Source organism: Lacerta agilis, chromosome 8 (assembly GCF_009819535.1).
Source record: "Lacerta agilis isolate rLacAgi1 chromosome 8, rLacAgi1.pri, whole genome shotgun sequence".
Classification (NCBI taxonomy): domain Eukaryota; kingdom Metazoa; phylum Chordata; class Lepidosauria; order Squamata; family Lacertidae; genus Lacerta; species Lacerta agilis.
Window position 1 is genome coordinate 60,140,435 of NC_046319.1, and position 24,644 is coordinate 60,165,078.

The 24,644-nt window shown below is 44.9% G+C and overlaps 2 protein-coding genes across 4 annotated transcripts in view; one reads left to right on the top strand and one right to left on the bottom strand.

The window, feature by feature from the left end:
• Positions 1–943: 943 nt before the first annotated feature.
• On the bottom strand, positions 944–18,512 carry LOC117051419 (RH-like protein). 3 transcript variants are annotated; one of them, XM_033157795.1, is made up of 11 exons: positions 18,155–18,512; positions 14,354–14,382; positions 13,907–14,093; positions 11,483–11,633; positions 10,189–10,336; positions 5,761–5,927; positions 5,127–5,264; positions 3,986–4,116; positions 3,013–3,092; positions 1,702–1,775; positions 944–1,522 (listed from the first exon to the last, which is right to left on the bottom strand). In XM_033157795.1, the coding sequence occupies exons 1-11, from the start codon at positions 18,166–18,168 to the stop codon at positions 1,496–1,498; spliced, it is 1,146 nt and encodes a 381-aa protein (XP_033013686.1). In that variant the 5' UTR covers positions 18,169–18,512; the 3' UTR covers positions 944–1,495. The 3 variants fall into 3 exon arrangements, with proteins under 3 accessions (XP_033013686.1, XP_033013685.1, XP_033013684.1); XM_033157794.1 differs by lacking the exon at positions 18,155–18,512 and having other exon boundaries at positions 3,986–4,113; positions 14,354–14,764; XM_033157793.1 differs by lacking the exon at positions 18,155–18,512 and having other exon boundaries at positions 14,354–14,764.
• A 929-nt stretch (positions 18,513–19,441) lies between these two features.
• The window catches only part of MACO1 (macoilin 1), a 59,996-nt gene continuing 54,793 nt past the window's right edge, over positions 19,442–24,644 (top strand). The window contains exon 1 of the mRNA XM_033157792.1: positions 19,442–19,521. Within this exon, the coding sequence (XP_033013683.1) occupies positions 19,442–19,521 (80 nt within the window). The remainder of the gene's footprint in view (positions 19,522–24,644) is intronic.

Consider the following 24,644-nt stretch of genomic DNA (forward strand, 5'->3'; position numbering starts at 1 on the left):
AGAATGATGGGCAGGTGGAGCTAAGCAAGATGGAAGCTTCCCCTGATCCTAGGGTTGCAGAGGTCTTGCCCACAAATGAGTTCTTACACATTTTCTGCCTGGATCTGAGCTTTTGTTGTACTTTGCAAGGTTATCCAGTGCATGACAGGCTTATTTGCATCATAAGGTAAAGGGACACCCGACCATTAGGTCCAGTCACAGACGACTCTGGGGTTGCAGCACTCATTTGCTTTACTGGCTGAGGGAGCCGGCATACAGCTTCCGGGTCATGTGACCAGCATGACTAAGCCGCTTTCTGGCAAACCAGAGCAGTGCACGGAAACCAATTATTAGGCTGCTTTTTCTGGGGGATACTTAAGTACCAGCTATCCCAGGTGTGAGGAAGTTTGGGCCTTCCAGATGTTGCTGAACTACAGCTCCCACCATTCCTAGCCCTTGGCCATGCTTGCTAAGACTGATGGGAGCTATAGTTTATTAACATCTGGAAGGCCAAAGGTTTCCCACACCTGAAATGTTACCATGCTTCTGAAGTTTCTGTTGGGCCTGTAACTACCAAGTATGATGGCTCTCGTTCGTGGGTAGGCAAACTAAGGCCCAGGGGCCGGATCTGGCCCAATTGGCTTCTCGATCCGGCCTGTGGGAATCAGCATGTTTTTACATGAGTAGAATGTGCCCTTTTATTTAAAATGCATCGCTGGGTTATTTGTGGGGCATAGGAATTCGTTCCTCCCCCCCAAAAAAAAATATAGTCCAGCCCCACACAAGGTCTGAGGGACAGTGGACCAGCCCCCCACTGAAAATGTTTGCTGACACCTGCTCTTGTTACTGGTGGCTTTATGGTGGTGCTGTAGAGGCAGTGTTCCAACATTGTTTGTGTTGGTAAGCAGCAGTTCATATCCCATGCTGACTTCATTCCTTTAGTAATTTTCAGCTGGTGTCACAATCCATTTAAGCCATTTATGCACAGGGTTAATTGGGACATTAAAGGCAGTGGTAGCAGTAAGAAAGATGGTAGGCATATGGAGATATAAAATTACACAACTGTGGAGGCATAGCATATTATAAAATACTTAGCTCCATATATCACACTGTACACTTGGACAACTTTTCCACACTCCCTTGTAAGGTGCAACACCTAGAAAATGCCCCCAGAATCCTCTGCAAGGTGGCAAGAATTTTACAACAGACAACTCAGTGTGGAAAGTTTTTAAAACCACTGCATTTAAGGTGCTGGCAGGGGAAGGTCAAGTGAGGTAAAATCCACATTTAATACACCCCCAAAACAAAATCCTCAGCATTTTGCAGGTTCAGCTGTAAATAGTATGCCTTAGAGAAAAGAAGGTGGTTGGCAGCCTTTTCAACGAAGCAGTAATGTAGTTCATTCAGTCTTGCAAACAAATGGTTTCTATGAAAAGGTTACACAACTTTTGGTGGCTTTAATGGCAGATAGACAAAATCTTCCATGACTAGTTTACTGCCGTCTTGATGCCTGTATTCAATATCCAACAGCTAAATGTGGAAACTAAAAACAAAGAAACATTATTGAATTTTTCTATGAGGAAAGGTTATAACATCTAAGGCTTTTTAGTTCAGAGAAAAGGTAGGTAAGAGGGGGCATGGTAAAATTAAGAATGGCATGGAAAGTGGATAGAGAACAGTTAGCACAGTGACTAACAGCTAGTATGAAATTTAAAAACTTACCTCCCAAAAAGCTTGATCATCAAAATACTTTGTTATAGGAGGTGCTTTCCAGAATTCAAAAGTTAGTAAGAAACCTAAGACATTGGGAAAAGAACGCAAAACATGTACTGAAAAGCGACGAACCTTTCCCACAATACCTTTCCTTGTACCTGCTAATGGCTCCCCCCAAAGAATATTGGGAACTGTAGTTTGGTTAAGGGTGTTGAGAGTTGCTAGGAGACTCCTAGTTGCTAGGAGCCAGTGTGGTGTAGTGGTTAAGAGCGGTAGACTTGTAATCTGGTGAACTGGGTTCGTGTCCCCGCTCCTCCACATGCAGCTGCTGGGTGACCTTGGGCTAGTCACACTTCTTTGAAGTCTCTCAGCCCCACTCACCTTACAGAGTGTTTGTTGTGGGGGAGGAAGGGAAAGGAGAATGTTAGCCGCTTTGAGACTCCTTAGGGTAGTGATAATGCGAGATATCAAATCCAAACTCTTCTCCTTCTTTTCAGAGTTGCAACTCTCAGAGCAGTTTAACAGTCAATCCCTCCTCCCATGGAACTCAGAATTGTAGCTCTGAAGGGAATAAGGGTCTCCTAATTGTACTCAGCATCCTTAAGAACCTAGAGTTATGAGGATTATTTGGAGAAAGCCATTATTGTTTAAAGTGGTGTGATACCACTAAACACATAGCTAGGGCCTAAGTTCACTATTGAAGCACATCCTCCAACCGTAGCTATTTGACTGTTGGAACACTAGTTTTTTGCTTGATAGACCTGTATGAACGTACAGTATATGGAGGAATTACAACTTTAGAATTATAGGCTTGCATCCCCTGCCTAGACCCATTGAAATCAATGAGGCAGATATGTGATGTCTCTCTTAAGCCTAAAGCGTGGCATAGGCTATGTACACACCAGAGCATTAACATGCACATAGGTCACACAGATCCAAGTTTACTATGTGGCACTTTAGCACACATTCATCCACACACGAGTGCTTTCAGTTAAATTCTTTCCCCATCTACACTAGTGGGTGGTGCTTGATGGGGTATATTATCACTCAATTTGATTTAGGGCAAATTCTCCTGCTTCTTTGTTAGTTTCTACATCTACTGACATTATCAAGCATTCTTGAAGTTTTCACTGTATCTTTGCTTCCTTCCTCCTCTGCTCCTCCACATATCCAGTGGATCATCTAGTCTAGCCCCTTGCTTGGTGCAGCATTGAAAAGGTACAATGTGTGTCCATTGAGCAATCAGACAACAGTAGCATTCAAGGAAGAGAGAGGCTTTAGCTCCACAGAAAATCACAAAGAGTGTTTGCGATAACAGACCTGTAATGAGTCCAGCTATCAGACCCAGGGAAATGATCATGCAGGGTGCACCAAGTTCAATCAAAGCCGTATAACCCATTCTGAAAATTACAACAAAAACCATTCACAAACCAGTAAACACTTTACCACTTATTCAGTGCTACAGTCTTGGTGTTTTTCCATAGGCCTTACACTCTGTTATTGATGGGGGAGAATTCCGTGTGATCCACAATTCATAATATGAAGGGATTTAATTTGCATTTCCAAAAACATTTGCATGAATCAAAACATAACCATTCTTCGACATTTGCACTTCTCTGAATTTTGCTATGCTGTTATCCCAGCAAAAATGTGCTTAAAACTCTATATAAGGAGTGAGTGTACCTAAAAATGTATATACAAAAATGCAACACATTAGAGAAAATAGTTTGCAAACATGTTACATTAGGCAAAATTGCACACAAAAATATGTAAGGGGCAATGTGCAATATGATGCTGGCAGTTTTTTGTGAAGACTATCACAACCTACAGCAGAAATGCAGCCACCTGGACCAAGGAGAAAATCAAAGGAACAAAATTTAGAAGATTAATCCTTCCTTACAATCTCTGTCTGCTGTTTTAAACTTTCTCCCTTTAGAGAGCCCTTTTCACACCAGCTGATCTTACAAAGAGCTCCTTCACAATTGCCATTGAACCACAGGACACTACAGAGAAACTGGAGGGCACACACTTCAAATGTGTTACTGCTGACCAAGAGCTTTCCACTGAGTTGTTTGAATTGAATTTTTGCTAGATAATGTCCAGTACTACAGTGGATAGTATTTCCTTTCCCCCCCTCCCTTGCCTTTAAAGCTTTTTAAAATAAAACCCTCAAGGTGGTGCAAGGTTTCTGTCTACAGCTTTCTGTCTACACACTTCCTGGTGGGGCCCAATAACTACTGTATCTCTTGAAAAGTTAAGAGGATATAACATTTGAGAGACAGGTTCCACCTACCCTTCTAGGTCTTCCTGGCTGTCTATTAGGATAAGAATAATGCGGGTGATCCCTCCAATCACACTGGGCAGGCCAAACGTGTAAATAACTCCACAGGTATCATGATTCCTAAGTGCCGGTTCCAGGTGCTTCTGAGTTTGATGGGAAGGGTACATGAGAAGAACACAAATGCTGTGTAAACACCATAAATTCAAAGCACATTTCAATCATGCAACTCCCCTATAAGGAACTGTAATTTAATTTCACAGAGCTGCAATTCCCAGCACCTTCAATAAACTTCAGTTCCCAAGAATCTTGGGCAGGGAGTAGTTTAAATGTATGGGATGTGCGCAGCCAAAGAGTCATGTGAATAACCTTTAACATTGAAAATCAGAAAGGTAGCTGTTGAAGGGCTTGTGGGCTGGGTATAAAAAGGACTGTCTTGTCTGCCACAATGCCATGGAAGCAGAGGGGGGGACATTGCTTAGCAGTAGATCAGGAAGGTTCAGTTTCTGACATTAAGAAGCTTAGAACAACAAGACTGGAAAAGACTAGCACATGTTGAAAAAGACCCAAGAGAGCCTGTGTGGCCTAGTGGTTTGCAGCTGGACCAGGACGAGGAAGACCAAGGTGCAAATCCTCAGCTATGAAGCTCACTGGGCCAGCCACAGTCCCTCAGCCTATCCTACCTCACAGCATTGATGCGAGTATAAAATAGGGAGGGAGGAGTACCATTTATGCCACTTTGACCTCCTCAGAGGAAAGGTGGGGTATAAATGTAATAATAAATAAATGGATAGGGTTTCGTTAAGCAAAAGAGTCAAGGATTCCCCAGCTGCTCTGTAAGATGACGTGCAGGTTTCCTTCTTGGGGCTGGCCCTACCATTGGGCAATGTGAGGAAGCTGCCTCCAACAACAGATGCTTCAGAGACCAGAAACAACTTTAAGCACCATCCCACTAAACCTGCCTGCTGCTGTCAGATGAAGATGAGACTCGGTCTTATCACCACTGTTGAAATGAGAGTCAACTGCCAACTTGACTGGCTTTTGCACAAGGAATGGGGGAGGGAGACGCCATTTTGCCCTTTGCCTCAGGCAGCAAAATGCCTGCTCCTCCTTGCCCACAATCCAAAATGGGATGGTTCAAAATGGGAACTGTTACCTGTAAAAAGGCAAAGCCAAGTACAGAGCCTGTCCCGACCGCCAGACCTAAAGTCATCGCAATCCAAGGGTATCGGATGATGGGAACTGAGAAGCCAACAGCAACCCCACCGGCCAGAGTGGCATTCTGGATGTGGGCCTGTAGAACAAGCAAAAGAAGAAAGAGAGGAATGAAAAAAGTCGGCTGGAAACGTTTTAGTGGTGAAAAACTCGGGTGTGGGTGTGGGTGTGCATGTCTTGAACCAGGATTTCCAGCAGCCAGGCACCAGTTAGGCTGCAGAGCCAGCCTGTCCACCACATACCAGCAAATTCAGGTTGCGCAGTTCTAGCTGACCATTAGGTCTTGTGCAACAAGCCAAACTTCCCCAGAAGATTCTGCAATAAGGAAAGTGATGGGGACCTGCACTGGAAGTGTGAGACGGGCACTTGCTCTGATGCAAGCATTCTCCAGTCTCCGCGCAAACAAATGAGAGGGAATGCTCATTACATAACCAATGTAAGCAAATATGCAAACAAATCAGGATGATTTCTCAATAAATAGGTTGCTTGGAAGTGTGAGCATCAATCTACCAGCTGTCTCTCTAGTTAGGAAAAAGTCCCTCTAGAAAGTTAGAGAACAGGAACTTCTGACTTACCATGTGGAACATCCCATCACTACTGGTAGCCTTTGAGAACGCAAATGCAGCCACAGCACTTGTAGCCATTGCAAAATAGGTGTTGCAAATGGCAGCCTGTTTTTCCTCTTCATTCTCTACCAACACAGAATTGAAGCTGGGCCAGAACGTCCAGAGGAAGAGAGTACCTAGTGAACACCCACACACAAAAAGAACAATTAGTACCCTCTTGAACCCATTAGATACTTGCTTTTGTTGGAAGTGACAGGGTGCAACTCAGCTTGCACTGTATCGGCTGATGTGTCTGCATGAGAAAGGGTAGATAGAGAGAGGAACCTCCAAGTTTCTTAGATTGTCCTGCTTGTGCCTGACCTGTTGATCTTCCTGTAGGTAATCTTATGATTGCAGACCTCACTTCCTCCTCACCTTCCCCCTTCTTCTCCAGGACCCCATATGAGAACAGATTTATTTTGAGATTTCTCCTGTTGAGATGCAAGAGCAAGTGTGGCTCAATTAGCCAAGGAGAACTGGGATTTTTCCTATCAAACACATATTTCCAACAATAAATATTAGCTTTGTTACTTTCCTAAACCTGGAGTCCCAATGAGATTGTATCTAGCATACAAAGAGAGTTCCTCCAACCAGCATTCCATGTTCAGTTAAACCTCTGCTAAGCATTCAACTCCAAATGCTCACAGACTGTGGGCAGCTGGACCTGAATATAGAACCAGGAGGGCTTGGGCTTGGATTGGCAGGCCCCAAGACAAAAGGAGGAAGCAAAAGAGATGGGGAAGCCTGAACGATGGGAACTGGGGTTAGTGGAGGGGGCTGTCTGTGTCTTGACTTCAGCCACTTTGGAAGGGAGAGAAGGAATACTGGCTCCCCACCCCCCACCCCAACCTTCCAGCAGAGCAGAATGCCTCTGTGGAGACAGTGGGCAGCAGAAGGAGGAGGCAGCTCAGGAGGCGGCTGCAATTGATCAGGCACCTGAACAGGAGGATGCTGTATTGTTGCCTAGAACCAGGAGCTGCCTCCACAGATGGGAGCAGACCCATCAACCTTGAAGCAGCATGTGGCGGCAATACCAACATTTCTGCAAAGTGAGCGAGCCTCACCAGTGACTGTACCACGCCTCATCTTCAAAAGCTTGGCAGGTGGGAGAGTGGCAACTATTGGGACATCTTCATTGCTTCCATCCAGTTCTGACTTTACTGCCCAATTCCTGCACTCCTGAATCATGGCTCTTGAACTCTGGGTCTGCTGTTGAGCCTGTACCATTATTTGCCTGAATAAAGATCCCTTCCATACCTACACATTAGTGCATCTGTTTGCATGTATTGGCTGCGAGCCAGGACAGCTTCAACCAGATTAACCTATGCTGCCAATGTCCATCCAGCCTGAGGATGTAGCATTGCCATCCTTGGACTCAGAGGCCTCCATCGCAAAGGCCCTTGTGAGACCAGAGTCTTCCCTGCTCTGCCGGAGCAAAAGACTGATGGAGCTCCCTAGGGCCCTTTAACTGATACCGGTAAGTTGTTTTACAATGAGGGCAGGCCTGCAATATAGATGCACCTGCTGTGGCTATTTTGAGCTCAGTCTCCATTTGATGGCTGCTGAAGCAACATCACAGTGCTGCTCTCCTACAGAGCAGCTTGAGCTTTACATCCAGCCATAGCACTGTCTTGCAACAATGGATGGGTGAACCTGTTTCTCTTGGTTTCTTGTTTTTCTGAACTTAAATTCAGTTCTCCACATGTATGCGGAAATTTGAATTTAAAAAAGAACAGCTGCAGAATTCCTGTAGGCTCTTTCTCAGAAACAACTGCACAACACCCTAGGAGTGGAGCAAGCAATTTGCGACAATTTATTTACCACTACTGCTTGGGGCGCTACCTATACTTAAACAAAAAACGGAAAAACCTATACCGTATTCAAGATTCAGCCTATCAATCACCCAGCGCATGACAAAACAAACACTGAGCCAAGAAGATATGTAACTGGATCTCCCACTGGGGTATCATGTTTGCAAGGAAACAACAGGTGCATGTTGCTTGTGATTTATTGCAGCCACAAGAGGCATGCAGGGATCTGTCTGCAATAACCGCAGTGAAGAGTTGACCACCATGGAACTTCCATGCCTATCAGCAAGTTCAAGGGACAAGTGTCAGGCTCAGAAACCGCAGCTTAAAGTACTAGCAACAGAATCTCTTGTGTTCTTCCTCTCTCAAGCTGCTCTCTAACCCAGGGATGCAGTTACAGGTAGGTAGCCGTGTTGGTCTGCCATAGTCAAAACAAAATAAAATAAAAAATTCCTTCCAGTAGCACCTTAGAGACCAACTAAGTTTGTTTTTGGTATGAGCTTTCATATGCATGCACACTTCTTCAGATACACTGAAACAGAAGTCACCAGACCCTTAAATATAGTGAGAGAGTGGGGAGGGGTATTACTCAGAAGGGTGGTGGGAAAGGGTGATCAGCTGATAGGTGTGGAAAACCCTGAGATCAGAAACTGCTCACGCTAATGAAATTCCCTGTCGCAAAATGCAACTAGAACAATTGGAGTTTTGAACATTACAAAGCTGCTTGTGATGGATACAGGGCGTATTGGGAGACGATGCCTTCTTGCATCCCCATGGGTTGGAGGGGTTGGGGCTGTGCCACACAGTGGCAGAAGCACCAAGATTGCCTCCACTGGTGGGCCATGCAGCCCTGACTTTATCCCTCTCAGCTTGAGGCTGCAATGCTGTTTCTGGGAGGCAATTACTGCAGCTCCACCCCTCTGTGCTAGCACAAAATAACTGCCATGGGTAGCAAAATAAGAGATGCTGGTACTTTGCACAAGCGAGTACTGTGCTCATGGCACTTTTATCAATATGCGAATAATGACACCTCATTTTTACAAAAATAAAAAAGCCATCAACATCATCATTATTGCCATATGCATTAATTTTCCAGGATAGCATAAAACAGCCCATCACAAGTGATGACTGCATATTTCAGCAACATGGCCCTCAATGATTCTGCTCCAACTGTTTTTGGGAGAGGGAAGTTTTCAGCTAATCACAAGTTACACACACGACTTTGGGCAACTTGGGCCAGTGGGATGGGTGGTTCCCTACACCAAACACTGTTCTGCTATGAAAAAGGCATGCTTATCTGTATAAGCAGAAGGAAATGTCTCTGAGGCCCAACCTCACTCTAACACACACGCCACCCATTAACGTTGTAGCACCAATCAAGCCATGACTCTCTGGCCAGTGGAGAAATATGGAGAGACTAGAACGGCACTTTACAGCTCAGTTAGTGGAGTATGTCACTCTGCTGATGAAAAAAAAATATTTGGTCATTCTCATTCTGGACTGGGCACTTTTTCTTGCAGGTTTCTTGTCTCTCTGTGTCATTCTGTAAGACTGTTTCCATGAAGGTTCAGCCTGAAGAGCACATACAAATAAAGTATGTTTGTAATTATTACACTGAATCTGGAACTTCAAGCTGAAGGCAATATCAGATCACTTTAAACTGCCATGGATTCCCCCAAAGAATCCTGGGAGTTGTGGTTAATTAAGGGCATTAGGAGTTAAAGAGACCCCCGGTTGTCCTCAAAGAGCTACAACCTCCAGAGTGGTTTAACCCCTCTTCCCAGGAAACTCTAGGGACTGCAGTTCTATGAGGGGAATAGGGGTCTCCTAACAATTCTTAACATTCTTAATGGTGAAGAAGACTGTGGCCAGGTGGCAAGCGTTCCTGCTCAGTTCGCTGCCCAGGTGCTGCCGTTGGGCGACTTCAAGGCCCCTCTGTAGGTTCCTCTCTCTTTAAACCAGACTTGGACTAGGCAGCCCTTCAAACAAAGGACTCCTTCAAACAGATGGCTATAAAAGCAGGACACATGGTCACTTTACCCCAGGCAGATGCCCCAGAAAGATATCAATGACATCAAAAGCTGTTGAGAGATCAGGCAGAACCAAGAGATAGGCTTAGTGCATGGCAAAAGTCATCTGCCAAGACAATCACAGTTCCAGAACTGGGCCTGAACCCAGATTCTAAATAGTCACAGCTACGTACATGCCATACATTTAATGCACCGCCCCCGAATCCTGAGAACTGCAGCACCTTTAAACTACAGTTCTCAGAATTCTTTGGGGGAGTTGGGATGTGCTTTGAATGCTCTTGAGATCTATAGTGTGTATGCAGCCTGAGTTTCATTTAAGAACACTTGAAATTGAGTCACCAGAACTATACACACACCAAATATTGTCAGATCTTTGTTGAAATCAAACTCAGAAGTCAAACGTCAGCTGCTGAATAATGTATCCTCCTATGTCAAATGCCACATTTCAACATCAACATCCACTGGGGAGAACTTCTCAAAACATATTTGTTTCAAGCTCCAGTAAAGATATTTGTTTGACCTCCCACCCCTGCCTTAGGAAACTGATGAAAACAGCTTACCCAGCATTGCAAACACATCAGAGGCAGGCTTTGATCTTTCTTTCTCAACCTTTGGGTGCAGTGAGGAATTGTAGAGGAACCAGGAGATGGTGGAGCCAAAAAATGACCCAAATAAATGAACATGCATCAAGCTGATGTGGCTCTTAATCTGTAGACCACAAAAAAACAGTCACCATTTCATAGAGAGCCAGGGTGGAATGTATCCTGTAGATGCTGGAATAGACAGGACTTTAATCTGATTCAGCACAGCTCTTCTGTTAATATATATTATGTGGGAACTGATATAAAAATGTTGCAGTGTGCTCCTGCTCCATGTGGCTGCCAGCCAGCCATCTTTGCCCTCTTCCATATCCTACTCCTCTCTCTGGTTTTCTGTTTTCTACCCCAACATACCCACTGAGGCTGCTCCACCCTCACTTTGCAGGGTATCCCCCCTCTAAAGTTATTTTCTGACATCTGCAAACTCTGGGTCCCCCCACCCCAGCAAATCTGCATGAGCTGTGCTATTTTGCCTACCCACTCAGGGAACTGATCTTGAAATTAATATACAGGATTAGATAACGGTGTGGAAGAGGGTGTATCTATCAGTGGCACAATAGCTAATCAGAATATCCATAGTTCAGAACAGGAGTCAGGAACCTCTGGCTCACAGGCCAATCTTGGCCCACCAAGGGGTCCAATATGGCCCATGAGACCATTTCCCCAAAGGCACACCCCTGCCTATCAGCTAACATCACTCCTAACTTGATGGGTGAAAATGCAGGGTTCAATTCTGCTAGGAACTGGCACACACATCCAGGGCAAGCAATCCTGGTTGTTTTTGGCAGGCATCAGCTGTGAGAGGGCCAGCTCATGATGGGAAGAGGAGAAAGAAGCCCTTGCCAACCCCATACTTGGTGGTTTGGGAACCCTGCGCAAGGGATTTCGACAAGTGAGCAGGACGACCCACCTATCAATCATGTGGTGCCATAATGACATCACATCATGTGATGGACATGTGAGTTGCCCCTGCCCACCTGTCAAATTTGATCCAACACTAAGGGTTGGTAATCAAAGCTACTAGAGGCCAGCAACCTTGAGTCTTAAGACACAGAGAGCCGCTCTTTAGAAAGGTTGCCTTGGCAGTTAATGCCAGTTAGGGAAGATGGCAAAACAGGGCAGCTGTGCTTTACCTTCAGATACCACAAAAGGGACGGTTCCTGAGGGGGAAAGGCCTCTGGAAATGGGAAGCTGCCGCAGAATCACCCACCCACCCCATGCCTTGTCTCAGTAGCAAAGAGGTTTCTATACGTACCGCCAAAACATTCACAATGATCCATCTGTTCCCAGCGAAAACAGCCACTTCCACCATAGCCATGCAGATTAACTGCATCAGGTTGACTTTGCCGAGGATCGCACCAGCTGAAATCAGCACCGCTGTAATACTCATAATGGCTGCCAAGATGCTTTGGGAAAAGGAGAAGGAGAAAGCAGTATTGTCCGTAGCATCGTTTTAAAGTGCTGAAGAAGCCCCCTCCTCCAGATTGGGAGACTGGGTGGTATACACAAATAGGATGTGCAGACAGAGTGGATATAGCCAGCTAACTTGTTCCACCAGTGCAAGCATTTCCGATTGTGCATCAGAATCCCCCTTCTCCTCTCCCCACGCTCTCTGAACCTCCATAAATCTCTAGAGGATTTAATGAACTCCTATAACAGATTTAGGGAGCATGTAGAGGGAGGGCAGGGGACGGGGTTCTCCTGCATGGAAGTTGTCATTGTTCTCTCTTCAAGCCCCTCCTGCTTCTAGGAAACAGTGGGGCAGGGGAAGGCGGGGATTTGACTGGCACACCACACACCTGAGCAAACTCTTCCTCCATTTCTGACAGGTCCTGTGCCCCTGCCTCTGCCTACTCCGACCCTTCCTCTTCCCTACCGCCCTGGTTCCTGCCTCACAGGTGGCACCAAACACCATAAATCTCTGGCCCTCTCTCCTGGGTCAGTCTCCAGACCTCTTCCCCTGACATGGCGCCTGGGATGACATACAAGAACGTCATCTAAAAGCAAAGCCAAGACAGCATTTTCTCCAGAAGTAGGGCTTTAATTATATGGATATTTATGGCTACTTAATCAATAAATTAGTTACTTAATCCACCAAATTTCATACGATTAATCATTCCTTTTTTATTCAGGTGACAGCTGGTCAGGCAATCTAATTGTTTAACCCATCTGCAATAAAATAAAATAAATAAAATAAAATAACTTACATAAAACTGTGGGTGTGTGAAGTATCCATAGCTGGGGAAATCTTTTACAAGTGATAGTTTGCTGCTCCTGTTTCCGAATTAGCTGGAAACCTCTGGATTCTGCCTCGTAGGCCAGGGCCTCTACTGTCTATTGCAAGAGTGAGGAAACTTTGGCCCTTCAGATGTTGGTGAACTACAATTCCCATCAGACCCAGCAAGCATGGCGAGGGATGAGGGGAACTGTTCTTGAGCAACATCTGGAGGGCCAAAGATTCCCCACCCCATAGCTATTGGGTTCAGCCAGCCCTCCACTGGGCCTGTGTATTGATTTAGGCTGCAGAAGATCCACAATAAATTCTGAGGAGTTTCACAAGCCTGAAAAAAATTCTGGGTATCCAGAAACTGTCGAGGGTGTTGCTGGTGGTGGTGCCAAATCTTTTCCTAAATGCCTCGGGTGCATCAGAGTCAGCAATGGATTAAGGGGAAATTGAATTGAAGAATGATCTACATTACTGGCTGGATATTAATGTGAAGGAATAAATTAATTTTAGATGACTTTATCTGGATATGATTTGGGGATAAAGAATCAGGTACTCGAAGGGAAATTTAATTGATTTGGAGCAATCTCTGTTGGGTAATGAACTGAAAAGGAAATGATTCCGGTTGATCTGCTGGGTTGACTAATTGACAAATGTATCCGAGGTGATTTGGATGGAAAACTCGTTATCTTGCCTTCTGCGGCATTTAAATTTTAAATTTTGCATCTTTACATATAAATTGGCATGTGCAAATTTATCACAAATGTGCATCTACGAGTCTATATTGCAAATCTTGCAAGTACCAAACAATGCTCCTGCAGAACTGGTTTTTGTGTGTTGCTTGCATTGGCCTGAATGTTGAAGAATCATTTCATTTAAAGGAAAGAAAAACACCAATAGAGATTTATGCTACAGGTGCGATGAAAAGAGCTGTAGGTGCCCTGACAATAAGGTATAATACATTCACTAATCCACTCGTACACTCACTCAAACACTTATTTTCTAGCTCAGACTTTGCCAAACTGGCACCCTCCAGGTGTTCTGGGCTCCAAGTCCCATCAACCCTAGTCCCAAACATCTGGAAGGTACCAGACTCACAAAGGATGCTCTAGCTAATAAATGCAGGTGTGTGGGGGTCTGTGTTTGAAGCACACCAGGAATGAAGATGAAGTACATCATTAAGAAAGGGAACAGGCTCATTCATTTTGAGTTCAGCCCCTTGATCATTTTGGTTGCCCTCATAATAAACAGCTATGAGGATGGGAAGCCTAGCATTATTGGGCTAGAAGTGGGCACAGTTTGTTTGCTCTGTGAGCAAGAGGAGGGAGGGAATGTGAGAGAAGAGCAATATTTCTTGGTCTCCAGCTGCCCATGTTTCAAAGAAACATGCTAAACTAAATCCATAAAGCCTCAGACCACTGGCCAAGGCAGGGCCCTGTAAACCGTGTTATCTACCTTTGCAGATTTATCTTCACTTGCCCGTCTGAGAAATGGAAAATGAAGCCATTCACGATCAAAGCCCACTGCACTCCAAGGGCTGCAAGGAAAAGGCTGAATCCAGTGCTGCTGAAGCCGTATCTTCTCAGGAAGGCCAAGAGGAAGGCAAAGCCCAAGACCACCATGATGTTGACATCTTGAAATGCTGCACGCAACAGAGGCCATTATTCATTTATTATTTACATTTGCTTGTCACTTTCTACACGTGGACATACACACACTTCAGACATAACTCCTCAAATACTAACACTACATGAAAGAATGCAATCAACTTACTCTCATTTGGGGGAAATCGAGCCTCACCCTTGGAGACTCCCCCCAGCCTCTTAAGTATTTGCTCAATTAACCTACTAATTAAACAGAATAACACCTGCAACCCTAATTTCAATTAATAAGCAGACTTACCTGGATAGATTGCAAGGTCTTTTTGAACACTTTGATGGTCATATGAAAAGAAAAAGAAAAATATAAGGATGAAAGCAGCTTCCAAAAAGAAAATGAGCCCAGGCAGACGAATCCGGAGACTTGGAGCATACTGAGAGGGCATCCTGTGTTCATGAACTACAGCATTTAAAAAGGGAAGTGGGTGTTAATTCCTTGAGTTAAAAGAGAGAAAGTAGCTGAGAAAGTCTGAATGTGATAGCCAGAAGGCATTAAGTCCTTATCTAATGCCGCCCAGGAGAGCAGGCCAATCTGCTGTTGCTGGGTATTTTGACTGCTGTGGGGTTGCCTTGTGATCTGAGGTTGTGGGATAAGGCTGTGCTAGAATGAGGGCTCTTTTGGGTGGTCAGAATTTTCCCCGAGGAATTAACGACTAACTTAGGTTCATTAATTACAGTGAGTCTGAGCAGGGCTAGCACTGGATACAACCCGAAAAACTATTTGGTATGGAAAAAACTTTCATGGCCCAGATGCATGGAGTTTCCCATAGTAGCGGGGGACTCAATTTACAAATGGAACACACTCAACAGGAAATGGAACATGTTCTGCTTCCAAGGCAAAGTTCACAAACCAAAACACCTACTTCTGGGTTTGCAGCATTCTTAATCCAAATTGTTCATAAACTAAGCTGTTCTTAAACTAAGGTACCACTGTAAAGGGAAAAGGGGTGTGCGTGTGTAAAGCTGGTGTTAAATGATAATGATAATGATAATGATAATGATAATAATAATAATAATAATAATAATAATTTATTATTTATACCCCGCCCATCTGGCTGGGTCTCCCCAGCCACTCTGGGCGGAATAATACTGTTGTTGTTGTTGTTACAACAACAACAACAACATCTGACTCGGTTGCCCTAGCGGCCTAGCCACTTTCAGCAGCTTCCAACAGAATATTAAAAAAAAATAACAAAAACACCAGACATTAAAAACTTCCCAATGCAGGGCTTCCTTCAGATGTCTTCAGAAAGTCGTATAATTGTTTTATCTCTTTGACATCTGATGGGAGTCCAAAAGCACAAGCTTGCATAAAAATTGCCTTGTCAGTCATTTGTGAACCGCTCTGAGATCTTTTGAAGGGAGATATATATGTTAGTGCAAGGATTTCTGCTTGTGTAACAGAACTCCCCACCCCCCTTATGAGATGAGCCCCTAAAACCTGCTCTGGGTGTTTCCCCCCAACCCTTTGAAGCAGATTTGGGGAAGCTGCTGAACGCATGCAGGGAGAAAAGAGGAGGGAATTGCATTGCACAAATACTTGTGCTAATGGAATGACGGCATTGGATACCACCCACAATATGCGGTAATTGAACTAGACCTTTCATGTGCACAAAATGAGCTTTCACAGCAGCTGCAATTGTTGACAGCACAATCATCTTAGTATTGCTGAGTGAAGTGACAATTCAATTAAGAGTGTAGGCACATGCAAGATGAGCACCCTGGCCATTGATAACAGCAGTGATTGATGTCAGTAGAATCATCTTAGCATTCCTAAACAAATTAATACCTGTAGTGAAACTAGAAACCATTGTCTCTATTGAGACCAAAGTGAATATAATAGAAAGGTGCAGTAACAGGGGCACAATCCAGTGAGATGTTCTCTGGAGCAATCATGGGAAAATTGAAATGGGCAGCTTCCCATCTGCTACTGCCATAAGCCTGGGCCAAGAAACCAGCTGGATGGGTGGGGACTGGCACTATCAGTGGGCTCTGCTTTCTGATGATGCTGCGTGCTACCACAGGCCTTGGTATGGACTGCTTTCATTCACTTATTTATTTATTTATTTATTTATTTCAACTAGGGATCGGGGGAGAAATTTTGATTCAGTTCATACGGAAAGGCAATCCTACCTAATATGCACTTTCCAAAACAATATGGAAACCGAAACACAGTCACTCTTTGAAATTTGCACTTCTCATAATTTTGCAATGCGGCTATCCAGTCAAGTAAAGTGCACAAAAAATGTACTAGGCTAAAATGTACATAAAAATGCATGTTAGTGAAAATAACATACATAATTGCAGCATATGATGGAGAATTGCTTGCAAAAAACGTGTAAGTAAGGCAAAATTGCATACAAAAATATGCATATTAGAAATTCACACTAAGATGCTGAGTTTTCACAAGGATTTTACAAAAAAATGCAAATTGATGTGGAAAATAATAATAATAATAATAATAATAATAATAATAATAATAATATATTTATACCCCGCCCACTTGGCTGGGTTTCCCCAGCCACTCTGGGCGGCTCCCAACAGAATATTAAAAACACAATCAAAACATCAAACATTAAAAGCTTCCCTAAACAGGGCTGCCTTCAGGTGTCTTCTGAAAGTCACATAGTTGTTTATTTCCTTGACATCTGATGGGAGGGCATTCCACAAGGCGGGCAACACTACCGAGAAGGCCTTCCCTGTAACCTCACTTCTCACAGTGAGGAAACTGCCAGAAGGACCTCAGTCTGTGGGCTGAACGATGGGGATGGAGACGCTCCTTCAGGTATACCAGGCCGAGGCCGTGAGAACTGAACCTGAGTTTGGAAAAATGAGAAACACAGAAACCAAAATTCTCCCAACCCCAATGGAGGAAAAGTATTGTTGAACACCATCCCAACCTCCTGAGTGGTGCGAGATTCCAGGGGTTCCAGGAGCCAGTCCAGGGTTCGTGCTTCCTTTTGAATGAGGAACAGCAGAGACTGTGGTGTCTATGTGATGTGTTGCTTATTTACACATATATACTACCTGAGCCTGCAATGGATGAGTTCACAGCAGGTCTTGCTTCTCCCATAGCCCACAGCCTTGGAATCCAGCAGAAATATGGCATAGCTCTGTCTCCTAGCTGCACAGCCTTTCGGCTTCTACATTACAAACCTCAACTCTGCCGTTGCATTTCTAACAACCAGAGAGTTGAGGTACATTCGTTATGTGACACAGAGCCACTTCCTTTGTTACCTTAATGGCTCATACTTAAGAGGGAGCTAGCCTGGCTATTTCAGGAATTGAATCCATGCTGGATCTAAGACTTGGAAGGGGGCTCAAGCATACAGCCTAACCTCTGCAAACTCATAACAGTATCTTTGTTTGAAGCAGAAACAGTTCCATTTGTGTTACTGACTGTAAGCCACCTACAGACCCTGTGAGAAAAGCCTCCCAGCCACTAAATATTTTCATCATGATAATTAGTTTGTTTCTATTTTGTCCATACATGGGTTACTTATTGATTACTTTTCTATACCTCACTCTTCCTCAATCATGGAACCCAAGGCAGCCTCTTATCTAGGACTGGCTAGATTCAGACCTGCTGAGTTCCCTTAAAGGTGCTGTATCATTTGAAGGCCTTTTCTGTACTGACGCTGCCATAATCAGCAAGTGGCAGCCCCTTCCACAGAGAAATCAGACTGTATTATTCTCCCCAAGTGTTTAGAACATTCTTACAGGATGCAATCCTAGCCCCATTCACTTGGGAATAAGCTCCATTGAAATCAATGGGACTTGCTTTCTTTGTTGCAGGGTTGCAGTCTTAGTCTGGAGCTCAGCGGGCTATGAACTTCTTGGTTTTACTGTTGACTTATTGCTGCTCTAACGATTGTTGTTGACCACTTAGGGTAGCTCCATTTGCAGGAGGGAAGAGGAACATAAAAACTCATTTAAAAGATTAAACAAGGTGCCTTCCCATGATGCAGTTCTTCTCTTCTTTCGAAGGCGCTGCCACGTCCTAGGCATGTCTACTCAGAGGCGAGCACTGGAGGGACTTACTTACCTCCAGAAAAGCATGAATAGGCATGCAGCCTTGCCCCTGAGTAGACATGCACAGAATAGGATCGGGCTGTCAAGCTGCGACGCTTTATAATCGCTTTCACACGCGAAGCAAGTTGCATGGGACTTACTTCAAAGCAAAAAACGCTCAGGGCCTGGGGCATAACAGCATTTTGTCAACTGGCAAAATATTTACCCACATAGGAAAACCTGGCTGGTAACTATGAATACACCCAGCTCCTCCCTTGGCAGAGAGCAGCAGCTACGGCTACTACCTTAACAAATGCCTATCAGGGAAGAAAGGTCTTCATTGATTGGCCAAGACTCAGTTTCCCGTGTCACTTTACTTAGCCGTTACACCCAGTCTCACCTCTCGCAGTCTCTATTGGTCCTCCTTAACACAATTTATTCAAGTCTGAAATTTATTGGATACAAAGCCTGTCAGTCAAGTCGGAGGGCGGGACTGTGAGCGAGCTGTGTTAGAATGCAGCGGGATCACCATTCTTTGCCTCTTTTTACCTTTGGTCCTTGGATTACGCGAGCCTTTTAGTCGGGGTTTTATTGGACAATAGCACCGCCAATCAAACCATAGGGGCCCGTACCTAAATGTCAAAGCTAAAGGCAGGATACAAAAAAGCTCCTTTCTTTCATTGGGGGATAGCTAGGCTGCTCCCTCCTACTTTGGTACCAACTATTCAACGATTGGGTAGTCTCGCCATCAATTTAACAAATTATTACTTCCACGGGCTGCTCTGGACGCCGTTCTCCCTGCTGGGCGGGACTCGTCATCCTATAAAAGGGCGGGACCACAAGCGTCGATCTCCTCATTGGTTCTGCCGCCCGCCTCTCTAGCCTCTAGCCCCATGTTGATTGATTCGCTCGTCCGTCGACCTCATGTTATGACTCCCGTCGATTGGCTTGTGTCTGAAAGGAGGCGGGGCAGGGCGCGGAGGCTGCGCGCGGGGACGCGGCGGCGGGGAGGGACAGATCTGAAATTATTTTTTATTTCTTTGTTTCCTAGTCGGGCGGGGGAGAAAAAAAAGGAGGGAGAAAGAAAACGGGGACGGGGGGAAAAGGCGAGCCAAAAAAACCCCCAAAAAACCAGACCCGGAGACCCGCTGAGACTCCCTCCGGCGGGTCCCTCGGACAGGCTTGGATGTTGTCGCTGTGACCCGGGCGGGGCAGGAGCGGAGAAGGAGGCGGCGGCGGCGACGGGGGGCAGCAGCAGCAGCAGGCGCCGCCACCACCGCCGGGCCAGGCCGGGTTGGGTGTCGCCGGGCCGGACGGGAGGATGAAGCGCCGGAGCGCCGACTGCAGCAAACTCCGGCGGCCGCTGAAGCGGAACCGCATCACTGAGGGCATCTACGGCAGGTATGGCCCGCACCTGCCTCGCCCCGCCCCGGCCTGTCAGTGGCATCGAGGGAGCGTCGCTGGTCCCTCCTTCCTTCTCTTGGCTTTGAGGTGAAGCAGGGGAGGGGGCGCCTTCGCCGCCTCAGCCCCCGACGGGGCTTCCTCCTCCTCCTCTTCCTCCTCACACGGTGGAGGACAGACGAGCTTGGCGGGACTCCCCTCATCCCCACACAAACGCACACGCGCACCACTTTCACACGCCCCCCCACCCCCACCTACCTCACCCCAATTGCTTCTCCCCTCATGCAGCCGCTTCCCGCCCTTTGTCCGCCCTCAGGGCCCCGCTTCTTTGGCGCTCTGGGCCATTGTCTTCAGAAGAAGCAAAAGTAGCCCCCTGCCACGACGCCCCACACTTCTCTCTCCTCCCACCACCATCCCTGAGTGGGCCTTATATTCTCTCTCTCCCTTAATAGTTACCTCGGATCCCTCCCCATTCGTCCTCTAAAGCAACGTCTCCCTCCCACGTTTCTGCCCCCCACAAAGTCCGCTCAGAGTTGGGGTTGGCACTGATCCTGCAGACATGCATTGGGGGCGCCTTCTTTCATTTTACTGCCTCTGTGTGATGGCCCTGCTGCTCTTAAGTCAGGCTGCAGCACAATAGTGGGATGTGACCCACAAGTAGAAGACTGATGCTTAGGAGCCTTCTCTCTCCTGCTTGGCAGGGGGTTGGACTGGATGGCCCTTGTGGTCTCTTCCAACTCTATGATTCTATGATTCTCTCTCTCTCTCTCTCTCTCTCTCTCTCCCCCCCCCATGCCTCACATTGGGAACCCTTCCTCTAGAAACCTTCCTTTCCCTCTATACCACATGTGGTGAACCCTACAACTTGCATCATCCCTGACCATTGGGCCAAGCTTGCTGGGCCAAAAGTTCCCCACACCTACTCACTGACAACTATACTCACACCTACACTGACAGCTATTGCTTTGAGGAAATCTCTGTTGACAGATTTCCCATCCCATTACTCTCCACAGTTTAGACCCCACCCCAATGTGTGTGCAAACACACAGGCTACCTGTTCTTACACTTTATCTTCCCATGCATCCATTAGAATGTCTCCAAATCATTGCTGATAATTACTGTATTTTTAATGCTGCAACAAAGACAGGACACACACACACACACACACACAATGCTTTGTGGCCTCAGAAGCTTCACTTCTGGCTCAATTTCCACCTCCCCCAAGATAGTTGTCTTTAGAACTTGGTTCCCCTTCTCCCAATTGTGGGAAGCTTTCCTCTATGATCTCTCTAACAACACACATACCCTTTCTCTTTTTAAGAGGCTTAAGTGAATGATACTCTGCATTCTATTGAAATATCCCCCACCCCCTTCACTGAAACCACACCTCCTCTTTAGTTGCCATTTCCTCCCCACCCCACAACTCTTGCAATTTAAGTGTTTCTAGATACAGTACCAGACAGATCGTCCCCCCTCTAATCCCTTTCTCTTAACCCATTCCATACAACCTTCCCTACAATGCTAGTGCTCTTCCAGTCATTGTGCTCCCACACCTTCATTTGATGTCCTCACCCCAGTTGTGGTTTCAGTTACATTGACTACCCTACACTTAGTGGCCGCCATTCACTGTTTTTCGCCACATAGATGAATACATTTCCCTAGAATGCAATCACACCCATCAGTTGGTCACCCACAACCCTGACTATTCTTGCCCTTAAGAGTTTCCTCATTTATATTTTACTTTGAAGTCACACTTTCCATAGAGTGATAGTCCTGTTTGCTCTCAGTTTTGTCACTCATGCTACTCTAGATTGGTACTGTATTCTGAAGCCCCACCCCACTTCAGTTGTGTGGCCTTCCACCCCACCCTTCAACTACCACTGCCCCTAACTCAAAGGTCCTTTAAGCTTCCACTATTATTCCCTCCTTTGTATTTCTATTGATATATTTCTCAGACTACAGTTCATTTGTCATCCTCTTCAGTGATTGTCATGTTTCTATTCCTGTTTGTCCCATCCAATCAAACTTTCTATCACAGTGTTCAACCCTGCCCTGCATTGACAACCCTCCTCTTAGGAGTCTACCCCACATACATTGATATACCTTTCCCTAGGATCCCCTCACACAATGCACTGTATCCCAGACTCATACTGACAATTCTTGCTGTTAAGAGTCATCCACCCACTGTGTCTTTGTCCTCTGCACTGACAGAGATCCCACTTAGCCTATACTCATTTGAGCCACTTTTACAGTGATAGGCCTGACTCTCAAACCCTGCCCCCACAAATTCTGCTGAAGTCCCCATTCCACTGGCTATACACTTGAACATTGATAGTCCTACCCTTAAGAGTTCTCCACCTTCTGTGCCATGACAGACCTACAACTTCCCTATACATTATGCTTCCCCCACCCAGACCAAGCCGGTGTGTCCAGTGGTCAGGGATGACATGAGTTGTAGTCCAACAACATCTGAACGGCCACAGATTCCCCATGTGCTCCAGAGACGACACCCCCCCCCCCGCACATATGTTCCTCTAACACACCTTTCACAGCAATGAGGAAGGCCCTCCAGAAACTGGCAGTCCTCTTTTACCCCACACCAGATGGGCTCTAAGATTCTCCCTTGCATTTGTTTTTATTGCCACAATTTCTTCCCATGTCCCTAACTACCTTCCCATTGTGCCCTCTTATTGAATATATGCTGAATACTCCCACAAGTATGTGATCAAAACATGTTTTTAACACCAAAGCCCCTTCTTGCCCCTTAGGACTTGCATACATTCTTTCAAATGACTGACTTCTTCTCCTTGTGATGTCTCTTCTTAGGCCACTATCCCCTTTTCACTTAACCTTTTCTGTGCTCATCTTAATGTTTCTTTCAGCCCTGTCACGCTATGCTATATTATATCACTTCATGAATGAAAAGTTTGCCTGATATGTTCTTGCCTTCCTTGTGAATACTCATATCTATTCAGGAGATGCTCTGATTCACACCTCCTTCCCAAGTTGTGTTATTTCACTTTCTTTTTGTGTCTTCTTTCGTTTTTGTATGGTGACTTATTTTTAAAGCTGTGTCAGAGTGAAAGGCAATGATAAAGAAATTGTTCATATTCTTTGGTGAGTGGGTCTCAGGATTTTCCATGGCTATTTCACAACTGCTATTAAATAGGTCTTGGGGAGCTGTATGCATAGACTTCTTTTTTAAGTTAGAGAAATGACTGTTGGCTAGAGCCATCTCTATTACCTTGCTCTATTTATTTCTTACAGCCAGGACTTACAGTTTCTGGTTCATCAGGTGTTAAAATTTTGTACAACTTGCAGAAGTGCTGTGATGCTGTCAGTTGTACAATTACAAGGGGCCTAATAGATGTGAAATTTGGCAGACAAAATTGCAGTTGTCATTGACAAAGCCTAAGAAACTATGTTTTTACTGAGACTTGGAAAAGAGACCAAGCAAAAGTTTCAGCTTAATACCTAATGCTATGCAGTTTATGACTTCTGCCTTCACAGTAGCCACTGACTTAACCACATGGGCGTAGCTGTTCCCCCAAATCAATAAAAATAAATTAAAACACATAACAAACTAAGATTCTGCCCCCCCTAACAAAAGGCCTACCCCCCATACAAAAATTCTGGCTACCTCATCTTAAAGAATACCATAAATTGGGACAAGACTAAATCATGAGAAATTGGTTTTCCTCAAAGACTTTGCCCAATTGAAGTCACAATTTTGTTATAAAAAGATAGCATAAGTGATTGCCTAAGAACATTAATTACTTTAATACATGTGTATACAACTTTACACACAAACACCAGAACAGTGCTTCTCTGTTACTTTTCTTAATGTACAGTAGGCAACAGGATCTTATCAGAGGTGGGGTTTGGACCTCCCAACAACTTAATGTTAATCTACCTGTGTGTAGAACTAGCCACTGAAGTGTAAATTCTCTTTGTTAGCTATGAGTATTACAAGCTGTCCCATTTGAGCTCAAGCTTCTGTAGATCAGCTTTCCTCAACTTTATGTTCTCCAGAAGTTTTGGGCTACAAAACATAGTTACACTATCTTCAACTGATGGAAGTTGGAGTCTCAAAACATCTGGAGGGGATGGCAGTGGAAGATGGTTACATGTTTGAAAAATAATGGAACGAAAAGACTAAGGAGACTTTGTCCTTTGCACATGCCAGGGAATATCACAGCAAAAGCCAGTGCTAATCGCATATGTACTACAGGGGGTTGTGTAAGCCATAGGATCATGGCCCCTGCTCTCAGTGTGTGGTGGTGTGGCTTCAGCTTTGTGGATCCTGCTTTGCAAGGTCACAGCAGTTTATTTTAATTTAGCAGTTATGGCCTTTCTGCAAATATGAGGCTAATACAGTCAACTTGCCTGTTGAACATGTGTAAGCTGGTCAGCATGTGCTACAGACATTCGGTTAATTTATTAAGCAGATTAATTTGTGACTTTAGCCTTTTTCCTGCATTTCTTAAATCCTAATGCAGCAGAAGATATTCCTTGTGTTTTATTCTTCCCTGCCAATAGCAAAATAGGTTTGTTGGCTTTATTTTGAATATTCCTGCAGAGATGTTGGGGGTGGATGAATACAGCACAGTTGCCTGAGGGTGGAAGGAAAAGACTCCCAGGCCCAAAGAGGATCTGATAAAGTGTGTCAGAAAGACAAAATGCTGTTGATTAGTAGGTCACTTGAGGAAAGTGTTGTGGGTCTGTATTACATTGTCAGACTTGCCTGTTCACATTGATGTTTGTGATAAACAGTAGCATGTTGAATAAGCTATCAGCTTTCTCTGTCGTCATATTTCTAGAGTAGATTGCACTGGCTTCCAGCTGAGGTGGATGCATAATATCTCTCTGCCTGTGTGAGGTTTGGTATAAAGCAGCTAAGGGATTGTGAGAAGTGTTTGCTTATTAGTAACTACCAATTAGGAGATATATTCACTTACAGTATTTCAGGTTGTGAAAGAGAAGCATATAATTCTTTAAGGATTTCCAAAAATAATTACCCATTTCCAATTATTAGAATTATTAATGTACACAGCCCTGTAAATTTGAATTCTTGTTGCTAGTTGACTTTTTCATTTCTAGGAATGGTGGTTTTTTGTTTTTGT